Raw genomic sequence first — 25,477 nt, forward strand, 5'->3', positions numbered from 1 at the left:
TGTTGTTTGTATAGGACTTGATAGTACATTATAAACCAAACTTAACATGATAAACCAGCAGATTTGATAGACTTGAAATTTTCCAATTTTCCCACTGAGATATTAAGATGTTATGCTTGTGTTAATTTTTTTTCTGGTCTTTTCTTCTGTTTTCTTTTAAATACAGGAGCAGTTACTAAAGCTTTTGGTCATTTATTTTTTGTGTGCTGTATTTTACTGTCTTCTGTTCAGTGAATATATGTATTTTATTGATTTCTACAACTACTGTATTTTGAATCTTCTCATAAAGCAATGCAAAATCTAAGACATCAGCGAAGTATTTCAGCATTATTGAAACTCTACTCTGAGCAGGGAAATAAGAGCTTGCTTACTAGTCAAAAAGGAGTTTGAACTAGTGACCTTTTTGAGTAATACATTTTTATGATGTCAAAGTGCAGGCAGAGTTGGCAAGTTGGCTAGAGATATCTCACTAGGAATTATGTTATGGTAGTGATAATGTCAAAATACAAAGAAACACGTCTTAAAAGCTAAGATGCACTGAACTGTATGTGTAAACAATATATCCCTTAAAATGGCTGTACAGCAAGTATAGTTTAGAGTACAAGTTGGCACATTCATTTAAAAACAGTAACAAAAAACCCTCCAGTTATTCTCCAAGCTCTATATAAAGCAGTGTATAGATGTTAAAAACAAAACAAAATAAAAAACCACTCATTTTGTCATGTTCTATCATGCAAATTCTATATTATGTTAAAATTTTCTGCTTTGCAAAGATATAATTCCTTACAATGTTAAGGCTCAACTTTTGAGTAAGTGCAAATGGTATCTGTCAATAGTGTAATATGATGGAAGGAAAACTTTCTGCTTTGCTTAACTCAGCTGTGGGCACTCAGTTGTACTTTGGATTCATGCGACACATTTGTTATCAATTCCCAGCTGTGACTTTCAGGAGAAAGCTGTGCTTGCTACTGCTAGCTGGCACGTTGTGATTATTTTGCATAAGCTGGGGAAGACTCCTTCGACGCTTGAGCAATTTGGTTCAGTTGACATTTTTATAAGTCTACGATCAAGAGGCTACGAGGATCTGAATGCTTTCCTGTTTTCATCTTTCTTTAATGTAATGTTTATTAAGTCTTTTTTCACATACACACCTGAGTGCAAAACTTTACAAAGTTGCTTTAAATTTTTCTGGTGATTAAAACAGGCAGACATTTTGTTTACAAAAGAGTTCTCTGGACTTGGTTGGTAGTGTGCAGAATACAAATGCTTGTGTCCAATTCAGGTTCTTCTAAAATCTATTGCAGAGTGCTAGTTGATGTTTGTGCCTTTTTTCTTGTTTTCTTTTCCAAGCTTTACAGATTAACTTTTTTCAAATATTTGGTGTATTTTTAAATGATAGTGCTTATGTTGAGAGCAGCATGTAGCTTCATTTTTTGTAGGATTTTTAATTACAAAAATACAATGTAAGTTATATTTTATATGAAAAGTACTTAGATGGCCATATTAGTCATTTTCAAAATGTTAGATTCTTAGTTTTCTTTCAAATCCTTTTGTGATTTTGAATAAGAAAGATGAGGAAAACTTCAGTTTATACTATTAAGAACAAAGAAATACTCTGATATTTGAAAGGCTATTGGTATGTTTTACTTAGAATGAGGATCATATGGCTTCTTTGTATTTATTAGCATCCTCAGATTATACCTTTTCTTCTTGGAGGTGAAAGTTTAAGAGAACCATTTTGCGTATCTTTTAAACCTTTCAGAACTATTTTTTTCTACAGCATTCTTTTTTGTCATCACCTTCATAGAACTCGAGTTTAAATTATCTTCCTCTCGCACATACATGTATGTGGGCTCTCTATCCAGGAAGTGGTATAGCCTCCTGTTTTGTTTTTGTTAATTTTCATCTCATCCTAAAACTGTTAACTAAAACTCAACTATTTGTACAACAGTACGTATAGACGGATGATGTATTGAATTGTATTTCCTTTTGTGAAACTGATAACAGTAAGTACGTAATTAAAAAATGCAGATGTATCATTTTTAGGCAGTTTTACTTCATTTTTGCAGTGACATGATTGCACAAATTGGATTCCTTCAGTTTGAAATTACAGTGTTGCTATCCTTACCATTGCCATTGGTATCTTGATAATGATTTACCATTTGTCTAAAGTACCTGCTTCAAAACCTGCAATTATGTTTCCAAGTTGTGCATTGAATACGTTTTGTTTCATTTTTCCCTTTATGTTCAATTTTTAGGCACAGGAGCGATCGGAGAGTGGAGAACTAGCATATATTAAGCAATTGGTCAGAAAAATCCTAATAGTTATCGCTCGTCCTGCTCGCTTACTGGAATGCCTGGTAAGGTGATGCTACTATAAGTAGGTTTTCTTACTTGTTACTCTGGGAAATTTTTTGGATTAGTATTCAAGGCCATTTACAATCACTTCCTGAAATGTCAAACAACTGGGCAGGACTTCATTGTTGGTGAGATCCTTTTTACTTTTATTTCAGAAATATGAGACTGACAGGGAACTCCTGCAGTTGTGTTTGGCTCCCCACTATTGCAAATACTATGTTATTAAATCTCTTTCATAAATTTGGAAGCTCTAGTTTAAAACCACTTGGGTTTTTCTGTTGTTTTGTTAGACTTTGCTGTTCTCTTGGGAAGACTTTTCTTGAATCATAGTTGCTTCGTGGTTTTTCCGTTGTTGTTCTTACAAGTTTCATCATTTTGTTGCACTGAACAGTTGCCAGAGCTATAAGCAGCTTGTTGTTAGCTCTGCAGTACCTAATCTGGGGGGAAGGATTAGGGTGTCTGGACACACAGGTAGCCTGAATTATTCTGGGGACCAGGAGAAACAGAAGAGTTAACTTATGCATGAGCATAGCATGAATGTTGCCAGGCTGGGCTAGCTTGTGCCAGGCCACCTGGGTGTGTGTCTGCTTTGCCTGCCCCTGCTGTGAGAGCTGAGGAGGCTCAGGTGCGGGAAGTTGCTCCTACGCGCAGCGCCAACGTGCTTCAGTTGTTCAGTGGAAGTAATAAATGCTCACAGAACACAGTGTACTCAGGAGGATGGTGTAGACACCCAAATACCATGTAAGAGCCAGCCTGACTCCAACAGGCCTGGCAGGAAGCCTGAGCTGACTTTGTTGAGCTGCTGTGCTTGCCAATACCAGGATCACAGTGTTGACACTGCACACGGCTATTTGAGGCTGGCAAGACTGTGTATGTGGGAGCTGCTAACCTGCTGCTAGACTCAAGTTATGCCTGAAAGTGTCATAATTGCATTTGCATGCCACTGAATCTGAGCTAGTCAGTCTTTCCAACCTGATCGTGGCTCTGCACTGTGTTTCTTCATCTGTGGCACAGTTAATCCACAACCTGGATCATTCAGCCATGGGCATTTTGAGAGCTGGCTCTGTTTTGTTTTGGAAATACCATGTCTCAGTGTTCCCAGCTGCAATTTGTCCATGACTTGCAGTTCAGAAGAAATCTGAGATACGGTATGTGCTCTGGAGCAGAACATAAAAGATGTAAAAAATAATGTCAAGTTCTAGAGAAGAGGGCACCTTAGCATGTGTTGCCTCTACTATCAAATCCAAGCTTGCTTTATGCCTTCACCCTGTCCCCTGAAATGCTTATTCAGTCATATCTAGAATCCACTTCCATGCTTCATTCTCAAGGTTCACATAATCCTTCTCCAGCCTTTTATCCAATTTCTTATAATGTCTTGCTTCCCTCTGGTCCATGTCCTCATAATTGCACATCCAAAAATGTCCTTACATGCATTCTTTGTGGCACTTTGTCTTCCCTTCAGATGCTCCCCTCCTCCTTCTCACCCGATCTTGTTCCCAGTCTTATATTTTAATTCAAATGCTTTCCTAATGACCCATTTGCCCACTAGTTCTTTCTCCCTAAATATTAAGTTTTATAGTTAGCTTGTCCAAATCTCCATTCACTTAGTCCCCAGTTCCTACTCCTGGGATTTTATCCCAGCCTACTTCCTCTTGCACACTACATTTGAAGTGGAGCTGCTCTACATCCTGTGTTGGTCCCTTTGCTGGCCCTGCTGATGTGAGTGGAAGGGACAGTGTTGTCAGACCAGGAAAAGAGGTCTCGATCTCTCTCTCTCTCTCTCTCAGTTCAGGTGTGTAGTTGCTTCCAGCTGTTTAGCTTTTCAGAACAGCAATGGCAGAGAAAGCCAGTACAGCTTCTTTGGAGTGTTCTTACTTCAGACAGAGATTTAAGCTGGAACATAACTCTGCATTGCATGTTTTTCCAGAGGCAGGTAGCTTGAACAAATGTAGGCAGACAGTCACAAAATTCACATTTCATATGCAAGATGTTAAAGCCTTACACCATAAAGGTCACTGGAATTGTTTACTCTTGCAAAAACAATATTTTTCCACAGCTTCTCTATAGAAAATTTAGAATAATATTGGCTAATATTTAAAAGGTCTGTCTGAAATAGATACTAGGTATGGAAAATTTCAGCCTCTGTAAGAAAGTTCACAGCATTACAGGAAATAAATCCAGTGTTTTTATCATGAAGAGTTTCATGTACTGTACCGTAATGCAGTCGGTTTTCTTACGGCAATCTTAGCTCAGGTATTTATGGTATATGAGTTCCTATTTTTATTCACACATTAATCATATAAAAAACATATAAATAAAGGTTTTTTTAGTTTCATGTGCCAAGAGCTACTGCCAAATGTTGAAAGATTTTTTTCCATTTTCAGTGACTTCAGTACATGAAGAATGAAAGGTAGAACCTTTACTTCTACCACAAAGGTAGAAGTAAAGATAAGGAAATAAATTTTGTGTTTATAATATTTGCATATATATCTAGATGTATACATGTTTGTATGTGTATGCATTACACATACTTACTTATCTGGTTAAAGGTATCTGTTTTGAAATTACCTTGACTTACTAACAAGTGGAGGAGAAACTGCATAAATACACCTACCACTGCTGCTGGTAAGGAGAAGTTGTTTTCGTGATGAAGGCAAATAGCTGATGTCTACATGCGTATCATCACGTTGTCGTGTTCATCAGTGTCAGAGACTAACATATAAGAGATTCAGCATGTCAAATGAAAAGAGTAAGGCTAAAACAGCCTGTAATACTTAGTTACACATTTCAGGTTTCTAGGCTGTTTAGCAGTCTCCAAAGACCTTGAGTTAAATAAGAGAGTTTTGGTATTTAATGGTTTTGTGGTAAATCCATTGAAGAAGGCTGCAGATGCTGTAAGTAGTTTCATGAAAAATTAATAAATAAATAAATAAATAAATAAATAAATAAATTGCTTCTTATAAGAGACTGAAAATACTATAGGCATTTCACTTCAGAAACACTGCAAGTCCTCCTGGTAGCTGCAGTGGTTTGGATGTTTCCAAAATAAAGCACGATATGTAATCTCTCAAGTTAATTTCTCTTCCAGATTGGGATGTTGAGTTCCCAAATCCTGAGTAGCCTAAGGAGCTAGTGCAGGAGTCTGGTGACCTAGCAGGCAGACAAAAGCCCCAGGAAGTTATGGCAGTGGAAGAAATAATCAAGGAAGGTAACAAGCTCAGCTGCCTCCCTGGCTTCTAATGAAATTTTTGGTAGAATTGACTTGCTCTATCAAAAGTCTGTTTAGTTGTGCCAGTGTTTCATCACTGCGTATTGTGTTCATGTGGTAAGGCTTTGGTAGCAGGGGGCCTGCAGGGGTGGCTGCTGTGAGAAGAGCCCAGCAGCTGCCTATGTCAGAGCCAAGCAGATTTAAGAAAGTGAAAAAGCAGACAACAACAAACAAAAACACCAGTTGTGAGAGGGAGGAGTGAGAAAATGTGAGAGAACCAGAAAATGTGAGAGGGCAGGAGGTGCTGCAGGCAGGCAGCAGCAATTCCCCTGCGGGCTGTGCAGGGAGAGGCCCCTGGTGGAGCAGGCTGTCCCCCTGCAGCCCATGGGTCCCACATGGAGCAGATCTCCACGCTGCAGCCCCCCCATGGGTGGAGGAGCCCCCGGTGGAGCAGGTGGATGTGGCCTGGAGGAGGCTGCGGCCCATGGAGAGCCCCCACAGGAGCAGGCCCCGGGCCGGAGCTGCAGCCCGTGGAGAGGAGCCCACGCAGGAGCAGGGGGTCTGGGGGGAGCTGCCCCCACCCGTGGGGGACCCGTGCTGGAGCAGTTTGCTCCTGGGGGATGGATGGACCCCGTGGGACGGAGCCGTGTGGGAGCAGAGCTTGAAGAGCTGCTGCCTGTGGGCAGCCCCCGCAGGCTCAGTTTGTGAAGGACGGCATCCATGGGAGGGACCCCATGGGGGGCAGGGGCATGAGCATGGGAAAGGAACAGCAGAGATGAAGTGTTACTGACTGACCCCCATTTGCTGTTGCCCTGCACTGTGTTAATTGGTAAGAGGTAGAAGAATGGAGATTTAAGTTGAGTCTGGTAAGAAAGAGGGGGCAGGTGTTTGTAGTTTGCATTTGTTTCTCACTGCTTTTCTCAGTTTTGAGTTGGCAATAAATTAAATGAATCTCTCCCAAGCCAAGTGCTTTGCCCATGATGGTAATTGGTGTGTGATCTCCCTGTCCTCTGAATCCATGAGTGCTTTTCATTTTATTTCTCCTCATCCTGCTGAGAAGTGAGAGAGTGCCTTAGTGGACATCGGACAGCTAGCCAAGGTTAATCCAGCACATTGACTGGAAAACATCTTAGTGGCTCTTACTGTATTAAGTATTGCTCCTGTTGTGATGTATTGTTGGGAAGAACATCTTTAAGGATATAGAGGCTGTATGAAAGAAGCTTTGAATTCATAGAGAAAGGTAATGAAAGGCTTTTTTGAATTAAAAAAAAAAAAAAAAAGGAAAGTACCCTTTTATTAATCATCCTTTTTCTGTTCAATCCTTCCCTATTTGTAAATTCTCTTAAGGTAGTTAAATAAATTCATTTCCAAGCGAGTTAGAGGACAGGCAGGGATTATGGTAAATATTTTTTTCTCACCGTTGGGGGCTTGCCTGTTACACATGGGATAAACTACAATAGTAATGTAGTTGATTCACAAAATATGATGTTTCTTCTCTAGTTTTGGATCAGTTGGATGAATGAAGCTGAAATGTTGTTTTTTGCAAGTTAGAATTTTGTCTTCCTTTTAAAGTCAGTGATACATTTAGTTGCATTTTCCATAAAGTACAGTGCATATATAATGATGTAAAACATTTCAAAATTTCATTTAGAAGTGAAAACAGAAAGCAATATATTTATGTAGTTTCTTTAGTAGATTTTTAATATGCAATGTACAGATACACTACATTTATGTAGAAAGTACACATAGTTCAGTAGTAGATTTTTGTGTGCAAGCAGCTGCAGGGAGATGAAGTCATCTTGTGTGAGATCTTGTCACTGAATGAATACTGAATGAATTGTTGGTTATGGGTCATTTCACTGAATGTTGTGGGAAGTTTTGGGGGCAAAAAACTTCCTATTAATAAAATAGTGCTCTGAAAGAATGGTATGACATTTCATGGCTTACAGCATATTACATTGTATTGGAATTGTAGTAGAATAATAGGTTACTATTAAAAGTAATGAGGTATTGTTTTTAATAAGGGAAATGACAAATATTTGCAATAGAAACAAAAAAGGAGATTGTTATATTAGGTTCTAAGGCTTCAATTTCTGCAAGGAGAATGATGATGACTTTTTTTTTCTTCCAGGAATTTGATCCCGAAGAGTTTTACTATCTTTTGGAAGCAGCAGAGGGCCATGCTAAAGAAGGGCAAGGCATTAAAACAGACATCCCTCGATACATTATTAGTCAGCTGGGCTTAAATAAAGATCCTCTAGAAGGTAAGTGCACCTCTTTGTCCAGCTACAGACGCCCAGATACTTCTTTCTCAAGGTATTTATTTGTTGTAATACTAAAGATGTTAGCACAACAAGCATTCTCTAATCCGTTGAGTTTTCTCAGAAGCTCAAAGGCATTAAAAAGCCACCTGAGATTTTCCCCTATGAATATCATTCACAAATATTTCAATTATAGTCATCTTCTTCCAGTCTTGCAGTGTAACTTCCTTATTTTAACTTCAGTTAAAATTTACAGGTATAATTTGATAGCCACTATTATCCAGCCATAGGTAATAACTGACACTGGACTAAACTTTTACTTGCCTTTCAGTTTCCCTAGCTTCCCACTTCTTACTTTCCCTGAAAAGTATGTCTTCTATTAAAACCATGAAAATTTACTTTCCTGATTAACTTAATTGTCCATGAGGACTTCTCTAGGGGGAAACTGGGTTCCTGTGGAGATACTGTAATTGCAAAACATTTTTTGTTGTTTGATTCTTGTTTTAAGGACAGTGTTGGGTAAAGTAAAATTACTTGTCTCCTAACCAGACCATCCTCTCTTCCATTCTGAGACCAAGTTCTATCACTGGTGAAAAGTGGAAATTGATTTGTTGCATTCTGCGCTAGTCTTGTAGATAGAAAGTCCAGCAGAAGTGTCATCATGGAAAATTGGTCTAGCTAGTGCCATTTTAGCTGTCTTCTGTGTTATGTCCCAGGACAAGGAAGATCTCTAGTGAAGGACTTGATAACACAAAACAATAGTAATAACATGTGACAGGCTTTTTTAAAAAAAAATTCTTATGATGCAAGATTGCATTTCATTAAATCTAAGGAGTAGGATATTACATGGTAAAAAAAAAAAATATTTTTTTTGTTCAGCTTAAGCAGTTTGTGAAGTTCAGCACTGCCATGTGTTGTCAGGAATTTGGTTAGATCTGATTCAATTCATATTGTATTGAAATATGTAAAAGAAGTTGAGCCTATTATTAGTCTTCTTCCTATCTTCACAGGAAAAAAAAAAAAAAACAACAACATCCAAATATTGCTTTTAATCTTAGATGTAGATTAAAGCAATGTCACTGCTTTTTGCAGAGATTCAGACTTCAGGAAGGATGCAGGGCAGATCAGGAAAAAAACAAATCTAATGTAATGTGATCTTGTGCCTGTCATGTAGTACTGGGATAGACAAAGAAGTAACTTAACTCTCTGCAAGACACATAGGTGTCTGCTGGATTTGGTGAGGTGGTGGTTTGGCCTAAAATGACAAATCATAAATTCTTCACTGATAAAGTCTGCAAGATAGAGTTTCGTGGGTTGAGAGCTTAGTGTTACTGCCCCTGATTCTGTTACGTGAACCTTAGCTTGCTGTTTGAATCTTTCTGTCCACTTGGCTAGAAGTGTTCCTCAGCAAGAGTTAGAAATCTGGCACTAAGTTAGTTTTATGATGTCTTCAAACGATTTTAAGCAACCTATTTGGGACAGAAGTCTGGAGACAAGGTTACATACAAGTAAAGGATACTATTTTCTCACACTGCGTATTTATTTTTATGTGAGTGTACTTTATCTAGAACAGATCCTATAATTGCATTTCATAAATTGAATATTGATGAATATTACTTAAAATTTGAAACTTCCTGGGATAATTGATTTTTATTTTTTTTTTTTCCTGTGGGGAAAAATGGGCTATATGGTTTATCAGTAAATACTGAGAGGTATATGACATATGGGTTACTGATCATTCAATTGAAGACTTGGGTAATTAAATTACTTTGTATATCATTTTAAATGTTAACATGTATGTAGATCTGTAATCAAATAATTCAGGCAATGTGATTCCTTTTACTGCTTTCCTGTTTCCCCAGAAACAGTGACGTTTAAAAGCAGTACAAGTCACTGTGCCTTGACTTCCTGAATGATCTTAGTTTTAAATTAGTACTTCTGTATAAAAGGACATCCCATAAGCAAAAATAAAAAGAATGGCACTATGAGTTTATGCCCTTGAGTAAATCATGTACAGAGAGAATTATTTGGAAGCACTGTATTCATTAGTATAAAAATATTGCAGGAAGATCATTTGCTTGAGAGAGCTTTTAAATTTCTTGTATCCAAAAATGGAAAATTTAAAAAAAATATTTAAAAAGCAGACGAGTCAGAAATCCTTCAAGTATATATATATATACACATATATAGTTGAAGTATATATATGAAGTATATATACACATATATACTTGAATAATGCATATACTATGCATTATTATATTATATGTTATTGTATATACTTGATATCCACTTATCCTGATACACAGAATTGTATTTCCAAATAAGCTGTTCAATTATGCCTGCAGTGTTTGTAAATGTTTGTGGAAGGGATTTCACTCCTCTGCAGAGAAAAACAGCCTAATGCTTCAGCCCCTTCCCTACTTCCATCCTTTGTTTGCTGCCATTGCTGTAGTATCCTTTCTTTGAGTGAAATGATGCATGCATTACTTGGAGATAATGCCAGATAAATTTATACTGTAGTGAAAGCAATACCACAACAGATTCATCACTTATCAGAGACTGGTGGCTGCATTTCTGAAGAGTTCCCCAGGGAGAAATTTTCCCCCCTGGTTTTTAAATTACCATCTTTACCTTTTTGAATCATGAGTCTTCAGAAATGGTTTAAATCAATGAAAGAAAAAGGGCAGATGTTTAATGGTATTTAGATGAGTTTTAAAAATCTCTTCAGGCATTGCAAAATGGTTCCATGGCTCCGTGTTTTGAAAGCTGACTCTTGGTTCCATTCCATTACTACCTACTGTTTGCAAATAATATGTATTTCTCAGATAATGGATATTTTGCAAAAGTTCTGTTTAAAAATGGCTCATTTTAATTTGCTATTTCTGAAAATAATTTCAGTTGAGAAGGCTGTCAAAGTATATTTTTCTAGCATGCTTGGTTATCACCCATAGTATACAGGTTTCATCAGCACTTCTATTATAAAACCCTCATGTTCATGAAACTGAGTTTTGACAGGAAAATCCTCTCTAACTTGGAATTTGGCCTGTATTGTTTTAGCTTAGGCTCTATTTTTAAAATGTTTATTCTCATTGGAGATTTTTTTTTTATTGTTCATTGACATACTTAGTGTTTTTGTATACTTCTAGCTTCTGACAGACTCTAAAGATCTGTGGCTTTATTTTCTTAAGTTGTATTTCAAGTACTTTTCATTCTTACACTTTAAAAAATAGTGTTTTGTATAGTAATTGTATGTGAAAGTTACTCCTTAAATCTGTTCCACAATAAAATCATCTGCATGGTTAATTTGCAGTTAATGATTAAACTAAGTGTTGTTCAGATTGTTACCTAGAATTTCACTTGCAATAGTCACTTATTATGTAGAAAAACCCAGTTTAGATATTCTATGTGAATATTCAGTTATTCTTCACATTCATAAGTTTACAGTACTGACAATAAAATCGTATCTCTCAAGTTTCAGGTTGTTTTCTCTGTCATATAACTGATAAAATGGGCATCTTTGGCTCTGAAGAGTATATAATTAACTATGTATATGATTAAAGTAATACTAAGCTTCCCAGGGTCTTTTAGCTACCAGCTGTCCTGTTTAGCTTTTATTACCCAGAGGAATTCTTAGTTCTTGTGCCACTGGAGTACAGAATAGATTTAGGAACTTTTCACCATAGGCTAATATTGGCAGGAACAACTCGGTAAACTTGGTAAAGCTGAAAAATGTAAGCATTTCCTAGAGAACTAGTCTATGTTAGTGACTCCATAGATGATAAGCTTATAGGAAGAAAAAGGCTTTTAACTGCTTGTTAGGCATATCAATCAGCATTTCTGTGTATACGATGCAGACCATTTGGAATCTGTACTTGTCTGAACTATAAGAATCGCTCCAACTGCGAAGCTTTCAGCAGCACATTAAGGATAGGGCACACTATTAATGCCCACCTAGTACGCTACAATTCTCATGAGTTTTAGCACGTTACTGCTGTCTTTCCCTTAATGCTCAAATTGCACATAGACCACACAATTCCAACATTTCAGCAGTCACAACACTATTGTTTTTTATTGATACTTGGCTGTTTGAAGATTACATAGACATTGAATAGCAAGTCTTCCTTTTCCATGTGGTATTTATCCCCTAAACGCTTAGAGACATCCTAAGAGTTATTTGGCAAGAACTACAGATAGGACAGCGTGTTTACTAATGATTCCAGAAAAAAAGTAATTTCTCAGATTTTAGTTCTTGTACTTCATTTGTACTTACTGTATTCTAATCTTTGCTTCTAGAAATAGCTCAGCTAGCTAACTGTGACAGTGGGGCAGCAGAAACTCTGGAAATGGATGAATCAATAAGTGTAAGTTTTCCTGTTACAATGCTACTTTTGCTGAATTGGAGCAAGGAAAAAGAAATGTGTTGTTACCCCTCACTGTCTTATATTGTTGTCTTAGTATGTGTAAATCGATTGAATGGAGCAGAAGCTAATCCTTATGCTATTGCAGCGGTGAGCACCATGGTGCTCACCGCTGCACAGAGGGATCATGAAAAATATCAGAACAAAACATTCTACCTATATTCCTAGATGTTGCGTTATCTGGCTTCCATGAAGCTGCAGTAATCACCACGTGAAGGCTGTTTTACTACAGTTTCCACCACTGCTTCTTTCATTTCTGTTTATTGTAATTATTTTCTTTTTAGAAGGATTTTTATACCCTTTCCTTAGAAATAAATTGTTTTAAAGCAGTTTTAAGACAGTCTGTTTGCAGAGGCAGCTAATGATCAAATTAAGAGTCTGAACAGGTACAGTCAAGCCATGAGGAGGAAATGAGCATGTTAGCAAATAACCTGTTTCATAAAGTTAGTTTGCAGTCTGGAAGATGCTGCATTATTTTTTTGAATCGGTGTTTGAAAATGTTTCACTACAATAATGTATAACTTACAGTAGTATTTTGTCAGATGCTTGTTCAAAATAAAAAATAGGTGATTGGGCTGGCTATTGCAGTGGGTTTAAATTCTGTCAATTTAAATTCTTTTAAAAAGATATTATTTGTACCTTGGACGTCAGCCAACAGACTAAATGTAGTTCTAGCAATAGGTAGTTCAGTAATACTTTACTAGCATTTTTAAATATTACTAGAGTTTAAAGTAGAGCCATGGGGTATCCGTTAAGCTAGTTTTGATGTGCTATGGGAAGGACATCATCCTGTCCTAAATGTCCTATTACATTCAGAAGATTTATGATTTTCTGGCCAAATACCATCTGCAAAGACTTCCATAGTTGTAATGTAAAGGGCGTTTCTCACTCTGCTGCTTTCATTTTTCTGCATTTAAAACACTGTATTAGACCTGAGCACTGTTTAGAGGAAGGACATTGACAAATTGGAGAAAAAAAATAGAAATGATAACTAAAATGCTGAAGGGAAGTTCTGAATTATGGGATGAATATGAAGGTACAAACTGGCTTAGCAGTAGCTACTGAAACTGTAATTCTGAAAGTTTTTGAACCATGGAAATGCAAATTCCAAAGTTGAAGAAATAAAAGATAGTGCAGTGTAATAAAGGAATACATAATTGGGGAGGAGGTGTGGTGGAATGATATCAGGAAAGAAGAGTGTGGGGTGAATATCTAGAAACATTTTCTCAAATGTGGTTGTGGAATAAATGTAAGATAAAATGACACATGAAAAGCATCAGGAAGCATATCTTAAAAGTACCGAATCATTCAATATCATAAATATGTAATTAGGGAGAATCCTGTACTGGCAGGCACATAGCCTAAATAATGTAATATAATATAAATTCTTTCTGCTCTTGCGTAATTCATTCTATTAACATATTCACTAATCTTGTACTGAACTGTTTCTTTAGCAACCATTTCATTGAAAGTGTTCCAACCAGATCTACTTTCAACTTTAACTGTTACTGAGCTACCTAGATAGGGATCACAGAACTCTTTAGAGATTTGGGAAGCATCATGATAAGGATCTTGTGGGTTTGGAATAAGGAACTGGGGAATCTGCACATACACATGCACCTCACACCCTGCATTTCTAACTTGCACTTATATCTTCAAGATTCATTAAAATTACAGCTAGAAAGAAGGTTGTACAGTATTCAAGACAACTCCATTTTGAAAATGTTCTGGCATATAAGTAGGTGAAAGTGACCCCTGTCATGGTAAAAGTATTGCATTTTTATCCTCCATATATTTATTTGTCCCTCTTCCCACAAAGTACTAAATTGTGTACTAAATTGTATCACAGCCGTAACATGAGTTAGAAATGTACAAAATATTTGCATTAACGAGAGCTCATCTACTTCTGTTACTACCAGTCTGTACTGGTATAAAATCAGACTTACTCAAATGGGAGGGCAGTGGCCAGAGAGTGCCTAGTGGGATTCACAGAAGTGTGTAACTCCAGATAAGAATTGCTCATAACTCCTTTATCAGAAGCCATCATGCATATCTGCTGTAACCCTGGTACATAGGTGAGGGGACAGACAGCTCCAATATAACAGGTAGCTTTTTGGTGAAAAGACAGCTTTGCCTCAAGAACTTTTCAGGTCCCTCATTTTAGCAGCTGTGTGGTCAGCTGGCCAGAGCTTTCAGACAGTTCATCTGGATGTGACAGACTCATGATAGTTGATGCTTTGGTTTGTTTTTTATTTTTCCCTATTTTTTTGGGGGGGGGGAAAGTAAAATAAAATACTGTACTAACTGTGTTCTTCTCTTTTACTTTGAAGACCTCTAATACCTCACTGCAACTCCGGAGGAAACCTCGGGAAAGTGATTTTGAAACAATTAAACTGATTAGTAATGGAGCTTATGGGTGAGTAATCTTTGAGTATAACAACCCTTTCGCATTTCGTTTTTGCCTAACTTCCCATTATTTCTGCAGGGATAGTTATGGAAGAGAGTTTGTTTGCACTGCTGTTTTCTTAATTCTGCTTTCCTCCTTAGCTGCTAATACTTGAAGTTCAGAAGAAAAACTTTTTGGTAGCCTCCTAAGTAATGATGAATTGCTGTATACTGTAGTACATTAATATACTAAATATTGTACCACAAAGATTTTTCAGAACTAGGTTACGTATAATGACAAAGATTAAATCTGAATAAATTAAAAGATAGACTTAAAGCCACCTTTTTAATACTGTAAACAGCTGATGTTTGTGCAGATCTGAAACAGAATGAAACTACACCTTTAAGGGAGACAGGTTGTTAAAAAGTGCTTATTTGACCTAAAAATACTGATAAAGTAGAAAGAAATTTCCAGAAGTAGTGCTAAACAGCTGTATTCTGTCTCTGTGGACTCTCACCTATCCTCAGATTTTACCAAGACAACTTTCAAGGAATTACTGTTTATTGGTTGAATTTTCTGAGTACTTGGAAAGTACACAATTTACTTCTCAGTGGTAATGTGAGTCATTTGTAGATAATCCTGGAAGACCAAGTGAGAATTACATTAGCCCAAGCCTTAAGTGAGCATGAACTATTTTGTGGAATTACACTGCAGGGATTATGCCTGCCAGTGGACAGAACTTCTGTCTTTAGTCTTATTTGTGATCAAGTGCCACCTATAAGACCTTTGTTTGGCTCCTTCTCAGCACTAAAATGTGTCCGAATAGGAACTATTATTGTTGATTTAACCTGAGAGTTGTATTGGTTCAAAATAGAGTTTTCTGTCTGGAGTTCAGGAGCCCATCACCAAATGAGGCCATGTCACGGAGCAGCAGTGAAGGAAAGGGCTGTGCTGTTATCAGTGCAGATTGCATTAGACTGTCTCTACTCTGTGCTGCCTGTACTTAAGGTGGGAAACAGCAGTTATCTGATAGGACTCTTTAAAAAGACCCTGTACTCAGAAGAGAAAGCACCCATGATATACCCACTGGAATTATGCGTGCTTTTTTAATGGTCTGGGGATTATGGGTACAGTAATGCCTCTCCCTGGTCATATTTAGTTAAAGGCATCCCCAAACTCTGATGGGACGGGTGGTGTTTATTGCTTCTCATCATGACCGCATATGTGGAGGGTTACTTGTGTCCAGACCTGCTTACATAGTTCAGCAAAAAGCCTGAAGGAGATAGCATAATTTGCTTTAAAGTTATGTAAATATCCAAATACAGCTTTTCAATGTTCAACCTCTTAACAGTTCATTTTCTCAGAATTTCTCCCTAGGCAAACTCGTTACTGTATGCTAGTTTCTCCAAATTACCCTAAGACTTCAAAAGCCTTTCTTCTGGCACTTAGCAGGAGCTGCTGCTCCCCTCCCTGGCTGCATCCCTTCTTCCTTCCCTTGGAAGATGCTTAGTTCCCTCCTTCTTTCATCTCCTACCCAATTTCCTCTTTGTCTTGCTGGAGGAAGAGAAGAACCACGTGGGGTAGGTCCATGTCAGAGAAAAGGGTGTCTGAGTCACTGGACCTGCCCAGCTTCTTAGAGTTTTAGGTTGGTGTGCAGTGGAGAAAAGAGGGAGTGGTGGCACACAGACATGCTGCAACCAGCAGTGTGAGGCTGGCCACCAGAAGTCAGAGGTGCAGTAGTCCTGGGGCTCTTGCTCCATACATTTTAAAGCCAGAAGAAGTCCTGATGAACCATTAAGAGATACAGACTGGAGAGAGCTATCTGTTTGAAACAAGAGACAAGTAAGGATTTGAAAGGTGAAAAAGAAAGGATGAAAAGCCCAGGCTTTCTATGGCACATGTGATGTAGACATGTAGGATATTTTTTCTTGTGCTTGTGGCAGGGAAAATAAACGCTTACTGGGTGAAACACCTTTCACACATACAACAGGTAAAATTGTCATAGATGTCATAAAAATTTGTTGAGACCCCCATAAAGTTGTGAGGAAAGGGAGAGCTGATTGAGGTTGAGCAGCTTGGAGTGTATCTGGATTCTGAATGAATCATTATAGCCTTTATTGACTGTTTAAACAGAGGTAAGCTGGTAATTATCAGCTTTAATGGAGTGCTATTGTTTCCATGCTTAAGCAAACAACAACAAAGTGCATTTTGTTGGTTGGGATTTTTGGTTTAAATGGTTACTTCTTACGAGAAAAATCAACAAGAAAGAAAAAGATACAGCCAAATATAAACTAATTTAGAGGGAAAGGAATAAATTCAGTGAACAGCGTGGAAATAGACTTTTTAAAGTATTTGCTCATCACTTTCAAAAGTGATATTAGCACCTCGTCTTTAACATTGCTCAGAGTTTTGCAAAGTTTTGGAGGCTTGAACTCAAATTCTCTAGGATACCACTTTTTTAAGAACTTCTGTTTGCTTGAATTTCTCTGCTGTGTTAAGTCAGATAAACGGGACAGTATTATTAACAGACTTCGGATGAGTATCACATATTCTTTTTCTTGACAATTGGTGATTTGTTTTTTTCAAAACTTAGAGTAAAGTTTAGAGGGGAGCACATCACTGTTACCTGTGTATTTTTTAAGCCATCTACAAAATGAAGTGTAATTAAGCAACACTATCTGTTCATCCGTGAATACAATGCAATAAACTGACCCATAGGCATTTATTGCACTTCATTACAAGTATAAGCAGCTGAAATAAAAGTTACTGTTACTATGCTACAAGGCTTTTTTCTACTTCCATGCTTTTCCAGGCCATTAACTTTTTGAAATAATGTGGATGTGTGAATTCTGCATGATCTTCATTGACTTATTCTCAGTCAGTGGGCATATTTTGTGCTCTGACATATTAAATTTAGTATGCTATTGTAATATTTACTTTGAGGATATACGGGAGGTTTTCATTCTGAAGCAATTCAAAATATGTATGCATTCTGGTGTCTTTGACTTTATTGTGGTGTTTTTGCCTTCATTAGTGAAATGGAAAGCTTTGCTTGACAGGGTAATTGTTGGTCTTGGCATGCTGTAGCAGAGATTTGTCAGATATGTTAAACTTGATGAGTTTAAATATAAGCTATTGGTTTTGTGAAGGTTTGAGTAAATATCTTAGGATTTCTCTGCTTTTAATTGTTTGGGTAAACTCATTTGTAGTGCAATTAAACGACTGTATAGTAGATGAGGTGTATCAGGCTGGGAATATACAAGAAGTTAAACAAGCTGTGAATCAGTAAACATGTAGGACACAGGCCAAGTCACTAATGGTTTCACAAGCTGTCTATCTGACTTGTTTTCAGCCAGCCAAAATTTTCCTTTTCATACGTCCCAAATGTTAAACTTTTACTGCACTCAAAGCAACATTTTTTTTCCCCATTTTTCAGCTTCTGAGAGGCAGCAGGTAGTCTACGTCTTTAAGGTGGCATCAGCCTGTTCTCCTGAGCTAGCTCAACAGAATAAAGATTGATTTCAGGGAAGGGAGTGATGTTAGTTCAGTTGGTCTTTACTCATGTTTGACTGTGTCTCCTTAAAGCAAATACATGGTACCACATCTGGCAGGAGTGTTTTCACTTCTACAGAAAGAGATATGTGTAACGAATGCCTGCATGGCACACTGGTTAATTGTGTCACTAGATAAGTTTCACAACTCATCAGCAACACTGGCTTGAGCAGCCACTGCCCCTAACCTGTGAATGAATACTCATTACTGTCTCTTCCACCTGCTCATGTTTAGTTGAGTTGAGAATGGTACTAAATAGCACCACCTCGTAGAGGACTGCAGATCAAATGAACTGTATTCTTTTTTTCTTTCTTTTTTTTTTTTTTATTTCCTTTTACCTCTGTGGGTGACTGCTCTACACAGAGTAAGAGGTTTTGGCTCTGATGCCCAAGGCTTTAAAGAGCAGCTTAAAAACAAGGCTGGCAGTTTCTGTATCTTATACTCATTATTCATCGTGGACTTATACAAAATAGTGAACTTCAAACTCATGGACTTCATTGTTGTAGAGTGAGCCTCCCTTCTCAGTACAGCCCTGGCCAAATGTACTCTTTTGTAGCTAATACATATGTGAGGATCTAATATTTGATAGCTAATACAATCTTCTCTGATGGTAGAGAAAGGTTGTTACAGTATTGACAGTTTCAAATTGAGTTGTTCCTGAATGTGCAGCGTGCTACAAACTGGTGAAGAACTCAAGCTTTTATTTTCCAAATATGGAATAGTTCTTACTGAGCTTATTTACAGAAAATCTGACAGTGGTTTCATCACTGTGCGTCAGTGTTTACTGGCTGCCATAAAGGTAGAAAAAGTTGTTTCAGTTAGATATGGACAGGTGGTTAGTCTGGCCAAAAATTATGTGACATGTTGATACAAATAGGACTAGTACCAAGAATCACAGCTATCCTGTTCTCTTTCTCAGATGGCCAGCATCTTGTATGCCACTACGCAGAATAGGATATATCCAAAATGTTGCTGAGACAAGGCTGTGCGCTTCACCTACACCACACTGGATGCTTATCTTAGGAATGCTGCAGTGCTTTAGGCAGCATTATTTCCTTGCCCACAAATAAATTTGATGTGGTGATACACATTTTCTAGCTAGGAGGTGGTACACTGTTGCTTGTGAGTCCTGGTCTTAAATAACTATCTGTAAATTTTACTGTAGTGCTGTGATACGAATTGTGGCCTCACAAATGGCTGCCTGGCGCTGGAGACAATTCAGACTTAATTCTAGGGTAGTACAGAGTTTAGCAGTCTCTTCTCAGGAAGTTGCTTGTGAAAATGAAGCGTAGTGCTTGGTTAGCAGCTGTGACTTTTAAACAGTGAATACAGAAAGTACAGTACCTTTGTTTCCACAAGGAGTTCAAGGTCCTTTGGCAAATGAGAGAATCAGGTCAAAGCAAGTCACATGGCAACATTAACCTCAGGCACTGAATGTAGACAGATGATACTGTAAAATGGATCTAGAAGTTGAAGTTACCGAAGAGCTAGGTCTAGTAAACTAGGCCTGCAGCCTGTAAGTAATATAAGGAAAAAGGAATTTTTGTTGTATGATTTGAAGTGTAGGTTGCATATTAGTTAAGTTGAAGCAATACAAGAATGAAGTTAAACATTTGTTTTCATTTTTCTTGTCATCTCAACACATGTGCATAGTGCTTTATATTTGTGCCTATCTAAAGGTGATGTATAAATGCTTGTTCAAGCTGAGAGAAAAACTTATGTTGGAAGTGGAAGGAGGCAGTGTTTGGACAATCCCAGAATTTATTAATTTCTTGAGTGGATGGAGAGGGCAGTCAGATGTTCTGGGTGTTCTAAATGCATTTCTCTTGTATTAAAGGAATCCTCAAATTGACAGTTCTCTTTATAACATACCAAAAATTACGAGCTGTGAGCATTTAGTGATCAATGCCAGGAAAATTGGAGTGAGGTATTGTGCTCTTATAAAAGCACATATAAAGCAAAGATAAACTTCTGTCTAATGCTCCAGGAATAGCATCCTGAAAAGTAAAGGAATAGAGAGCAACAGAGGATAGTGAGCCTGTGGGGAAAAGAGAGTGAGTTCAGTGCAGGAATTAGGAGAGTGTAGCAAGGAACAGCTTCAGGGAACACAAAGGGTAATAGAAAGGCCATCCCAATCTTTGTGACTTATTATTCAATAGCAGAAGCATACTTCAAAGATGGCAAGTAAGGGTTCAAAATAAAACGAAATCAATGTGTACCAGAACTCACTCTGGTTGATCTCATCTTTTTACTTGGAAGTTCAGCGTCTTCTATGTCTTGGCAGCTATGTGCTTTACTCCGAGCTTTCCATTTTTTTAGATTAAGTTGAGGTCCCAGGAAGGTTGTTGTGTTGTTTTGTTTCAAATGCATAAGCTTTTCTTTTTTTTTTTTTTTTTCTAAATTTAATGTTGGGGAGGGGGAGAGTTGCATTTTCAATTTATCATTTTAGTGACATTTCAGCAAATTCTTATACTGCCTTTCAAAGAGTGGTAGCTGAGAACCACATATGTCTCAGTGTACAGGATGCAGTGCCTTGCTAAGTACTGGTGTGCTAGAGAAATGCATAGCTACTGTGAATTGGCAGCATCCTGAAGGGAGAGAGGTATTCAATAGGAATACTTTGCTTCTCCTCAGGGTATAGTTTTCTTTATAATGCTGTTTGCTCAGGTTACTGTGAGAGACAACATAGGATGTGCATAAGTAATGATATGCATTTTTGTATGTAGAAGATCTTTTAAAATCATTTTGTATCATATAAACAGAGTACGCATATCTAAGCGCAAGAGAGAGAACTGCGTTGCATTTGTCTTGTGAATCTGGTATACTGTGAATGAAACTTTTTTTTTCTAAGGAGTTGTGGATAACTGAATTCTAGTGCAAATTTATACAATTATCTGCTTGCAACTACAAGGCTAGAGAAAGTAATTTGGAGAACTGCTGCAAAAGTAGCCAGCATGTCTCAGATATTTTACTGGATTGAATAGTTCAAATTTACCAGCTTTTCATCTTTAAATACAGTAGCAACAACTCTACAGATGCTACCATAGGAAAAGAGGTATTTCATTTTTTTTTAAGCATTGAGGCTTCAGGCGTGTGAAAGACCCACTTTTCTACAAGCCAAAAATGCACAAAGGAACTGAAAAAAGGGAAAAGAAAAGATGAAATTACAGGAGGTTAAGAAATTTAAGACAGATGAACAGCAGGGAACAAGAAAAGGGAGGGAAAACAACATGAAGGAAAGAAAAAGCAAAGGACGAGTTGTACAGAAGAGGTGGAGAAAGAAATTAGTGTAGTGGGAGTGGTAGGAAGAGCTGCAGGACAAAAGTCATGAAGCCAGTAGGGAGGAGTACTGGAGTTGTATAACTTGGTCTTTCTTTGAGCTTGGGAGGGGCAAGGAGCAAGACTTAGTAGGAGGCACTAAGGGTGGGGTTTGTCTTCGGTTTTGCCCAAGGTGTTTTCCCCCTAGTTTCATAATGGTGTAATGTCTTTTACTTGCCCTATGCTATGTTCAAACAACAAACAGCAAGGGACTATTGAAAATTTTTAGAAAGAGTAAGAGAAACTTTCTTGTCTAGAAAAAATATTCCACAAAGGAAAGTAGAAAGTGTTGATTTTTCAAGTGTCTCTAAGTTTTGTAGTAGTGTGAAGATGTTTTCATAAAAATAGTAAGGCAAAAATTGCTTTTCGTACTTAAATACTTGTATACTGATAATTGGACCTCACGGGGACAACAAATTGAATTTAAAAACTACATAACTGAGTCCTATTTTTTCCCTCTATTTTCTCCTTTTTGTCCTTTCTTTCTGTAATCACTCACTACTGTGGTAATTATATACTGGAGATGCTTTAAGCATTAAATGCTGCAAAGTGGATTTCAAGCAAGGTATGTTTTCAAGATTTGCCTCAAGGGATTTTGAGAAATGCAGCAGTCATGTCCTGTGTCAGTGTTTCATGGCAGGTTGATTCTTTTTCCTGAGCCTTGAAAGCAAGAATGTTTGACCATGTGAGGTTTTCTTTAACTTCGCTTCCCCTGGCACCATGACCTTATCTAACCAAGTTTACAGGAAACTTTATACCCAACACCACAGTGAAATTCTGCAGGTCAAGATGCATCTTAATCCCATATTATCATGTTGTTAAGTGATCTTTATTTTGGATTACCCACTGGTGACCTACCCCTGATATGGATCAGTGCTGATGTCAGGTTCTGAACAAGTACAGAAGATGATGCATATTGCACCTGGCAATGAGGGAGCCACCTCATCGAGCAAATTCTGAGTAACCTTCATGAGAAACCTGTGACATGTTTTAAAATCCCCTAGACAGTGTCTGAGTCATAATTGGCTGACTGCACACTTACAGAACAAGCATTTGTCAGAATGATTTTTATCACTGTGCCATGACTGATTTCCATATATAATCCTTTGCTGATGGAAACTCCCAAACTCTGAGCTGAGAGCGTTTGTTTTTGTTGGGGTGGGCTATTTGGTTTGTTTGTTTTCAATTTTTGTACTAATTTGTGTTGACTGAAACTGATCCTGATGATGAAACAAAAAGAAGTCTTTAGCTATTCTGTAATATTGAAAGGTTTGTCGACTCCATTAGATTAAAACCAAATCTTTTTACAACGTTTTAGATATATGTAATATATTGCATGTATTTAGTTGTTAAATATATATATTTAAAAATACATTTTTAATACAGTTAGTGCTTTTTCTTTTTCTCCCCCTTTTGGACTTCTTCAGTGCGGTTTATTTTGTGAGACATAAAGAAACCAGACAAAGATTTGCCATGAAGAAAATTAATAAACAAAATCTCATCCTTCGAAACCAGATCCAACAAGCTTTTGTTGAGCGTGATATCCTGACGTTTGCAGAAAATCCTTTTGTTGTCAGCATGTATTGCTCCTTTGAAACAAGACGTCATTTATGTATGGTCATGGAATATGTAGAAGGTAAAGTGTCTGTTGTGGTTTACAGGGGAAGAGCAAGCTTTTGTCACACCAGAAAAGAAATGTAATCCCTGCAGTTCTCTGGAAATACCCTGTGTGTCCTCTGTATGCTGGCACTACAGTTTAGGATCTAAATTTAAGAATAAGGTGGCTTTTTTTTCCCATTCATTATCCCTTAGTGTGAGGTCTTTTAAAACACTTTTTCTCCTGCTATAATGGGGGATAACTGATCTTTGAATAAAGTTTTTCATAGACTGTAATTATAAGTATCTTACCACTTAAAGTTCGTGTGAAAATGAACTTTTCTGGAGTTAAAATTTTCATTAGCATGTCTTGTGGTATTTGCAATATTTTTTGCAAAGGAAGAGGAAGAAATTTGGAAAGGTGCTGACGTTGGAGGAAGACAGTGGACAAAGACTGTGAAAGATGAATTACTGCAGCTGAGGCTTTGGCTGTGTGAGCTTTTTTTTTGTTGTTTTTGTTTTTGTTTTTTGTTTTTTTAAGCAGAAGCGTGGGTTTTATTGGTTTCCAGCTGAACTCTTGTACCACTCAATCCCAGCTTCATGCTGGTTTTTTCAGTTCAGTAGTTAGTGTGCTTGCATGCTAAATTGGGTCATCTGACTGCAAAATCAACATATATGACTGCAATTTGTGTCTGCTTCTGCAGCATATATGGATTATGCTTGTACACCTCAGAATTTATGGCATCATCTGGAACATTTGTCCTGTTTCCACAGGTGGAGACTGTGCTACTTTGATGAAGAATATGGGTCCCTTACCTGTAGACATGGCAAGGATGTACTTTGCAGAGACTGTTCTGGCTTTGGAATACCTTCATAATTATGGAATTGTACACAGGGATTTGAAGCCAGACAAGTATGTATTTAGAATATAACCAAAAGAGTACTTTGAAATGGTTAGATAAAATAAGAAAAGTGTAATTTTGCTGTACCGGAAATGTTTCGTTTTTTAATATCATAAATGTTATGTGGATTTACAATTTCTGCCTAATATGTGAATTTTCATTATCTGCAGTTATAGGGAATGTATGTTTCCAAAAGTGTTCTTTAACAAGTCCTTTAAGATGGAAGAGGCTATCTGAATAGATAAAGAAAAATGTACTTGTTTTTTTTGACTGAATGGAGGACTGATTTTTTTTTTTGGCATATTGACATTATACGTTAACGAAAAGTTCTAAGTATGCTTAAAAACAGGTTAATGCAAAGTATCAACAACATGCAGGTTTTTGCTATTTGCATTTACAAGAATAAGATTGAACACTACGGAAATCTCTCCTGTTGCTTTTTTTATCCAGTACTTAAATATACAGAGGCTTTCCACTATGTATTTGTAGTGAAAAATATGGCTGTTGTATCTCCATTAATCTTCTCCCCGTTTCACTTTAAAAAATAAAAATAAAAATGAATCGGTCACATCTGTTGGCTGAAAATACCTTCACGGTGCGACACCTCAGGCCAGTGTAGTGTTACCAGCTAACTTAATATCTGAGTTCTTTTCAAATGAATGACCCAGCTTGCTACAGGCACAGAATGCCCACCTCGCTTCCAAAGCCGGATTAATTCTATTCCAGTTCTTTCAGAATTACTGTTTATTTTTGTTCAAATAATCTAGCATTAACTTGTAACACTTAGTTGATTCTCTTAAGATGTGAAATTGCGTATAGAAACTTCATTTACATTGGTAACAACAATAACACATTTGCAACTGTCATAGTCTTCACCTGTTTTGTACTTGATTAAAGTTCTTTTTAAGCTGTCTTTATATTTTTGCAGTGCTGTTGAAACATTTTCCTCTGAGTATAATAATAATAATAAGGATATAATTTTGCATTACATCACAGTAACTCCAAATCATTCTAATTTTCAGTTTATTGGTAACATCCATGGGCCATATAAAGCTTACAGACTTCGGTCTGTCAAAGGTGGGGCTAATGAGTTTGACTACCAATCTGTATGAGGGTCACATTGAGAAGGATGCCAGAGAATTCCTTGATAAACAAGTAAGACACAGCCTTTTTCACTTTTACATTGGTTGTTTGAATGAACTGATGTTTTGCCACCAAAATGTACTGTAATACCACATAAGCTGTTGTTATTTCTGCATTGCTGTTCTGATGGTGTGTCAGTTACTTCTTCTGATGCCCTGCAGATTATGGTAGTCTTTTTTCTTTCTACATTTGGGTCTATTAGTAAGATGAACAACCTAATTGTGTGCAAGTGAGCCTGTGAGAGAGACAAATGGAAAACTGTTTTTATAAGGAATTCAGAAGTCTCAGCAGAGTACTTGTGGAGCTCATGATGCATTGTACAACCAAGGGTGCTA

General features: G+C 37.3%; 1 protein-coding gene across 10 annotated transcripts in view; it reads left to right on the forward strand.

The window, feature by feature from the left end:
• The window catches only part of MAST4 (microtubule associated serine/threonine kinase family member 4), a 307,122-nt gene that overhangs the window by 255,987 nt on the left and 25,658 nt on the right, over positions 1-25,477 (forward strand). For all 10 annotated transcript variants that reach the window (XM_084505107.1, XM_084505110.1, XM_084505109.1 and 7 more), the window contains 7 exons: positions 2,259-2,360; positions 7,698-7,830; positions 12,121-12,188; positions 14,576-14,661; positions 22,929-23,137; positions 23,872-24,010; positions 25,022-25,154. In XM_084505107.1, coding sequence (XP_084361233.1) covers positions 2,259-2,360; positions 7,698-7,830; positions 12,121-12,188; positions 14,576-14,661; positions 22,929-23,137; positions 23,872-24,010; positions 25,022-25,154 — 870 coding nt within the window. The remainder of the gene's footprint in view (positions 1-2,258; positions 2,361-7,697; positions 7,831-12,120; positions 12,189-14,575; positions 14,662-22,928; positions 23,138-23,871; positions 24,011-25,021; positions 25,155-25,477) is intronic.

The sequence above is a fragment of the Aythya ferina genome (assembly GCF_964211825.1).
Source record: "Aythya ferina genome assembly, chromosome: Z".
In the NCBI taxonomy this organism is placed as follows: domain Eukaryota; kingdom Metazoa; phylum Chordata; class Aves; order Anseriformes; family Anatidae; genus Aythya; species Aythya ferina.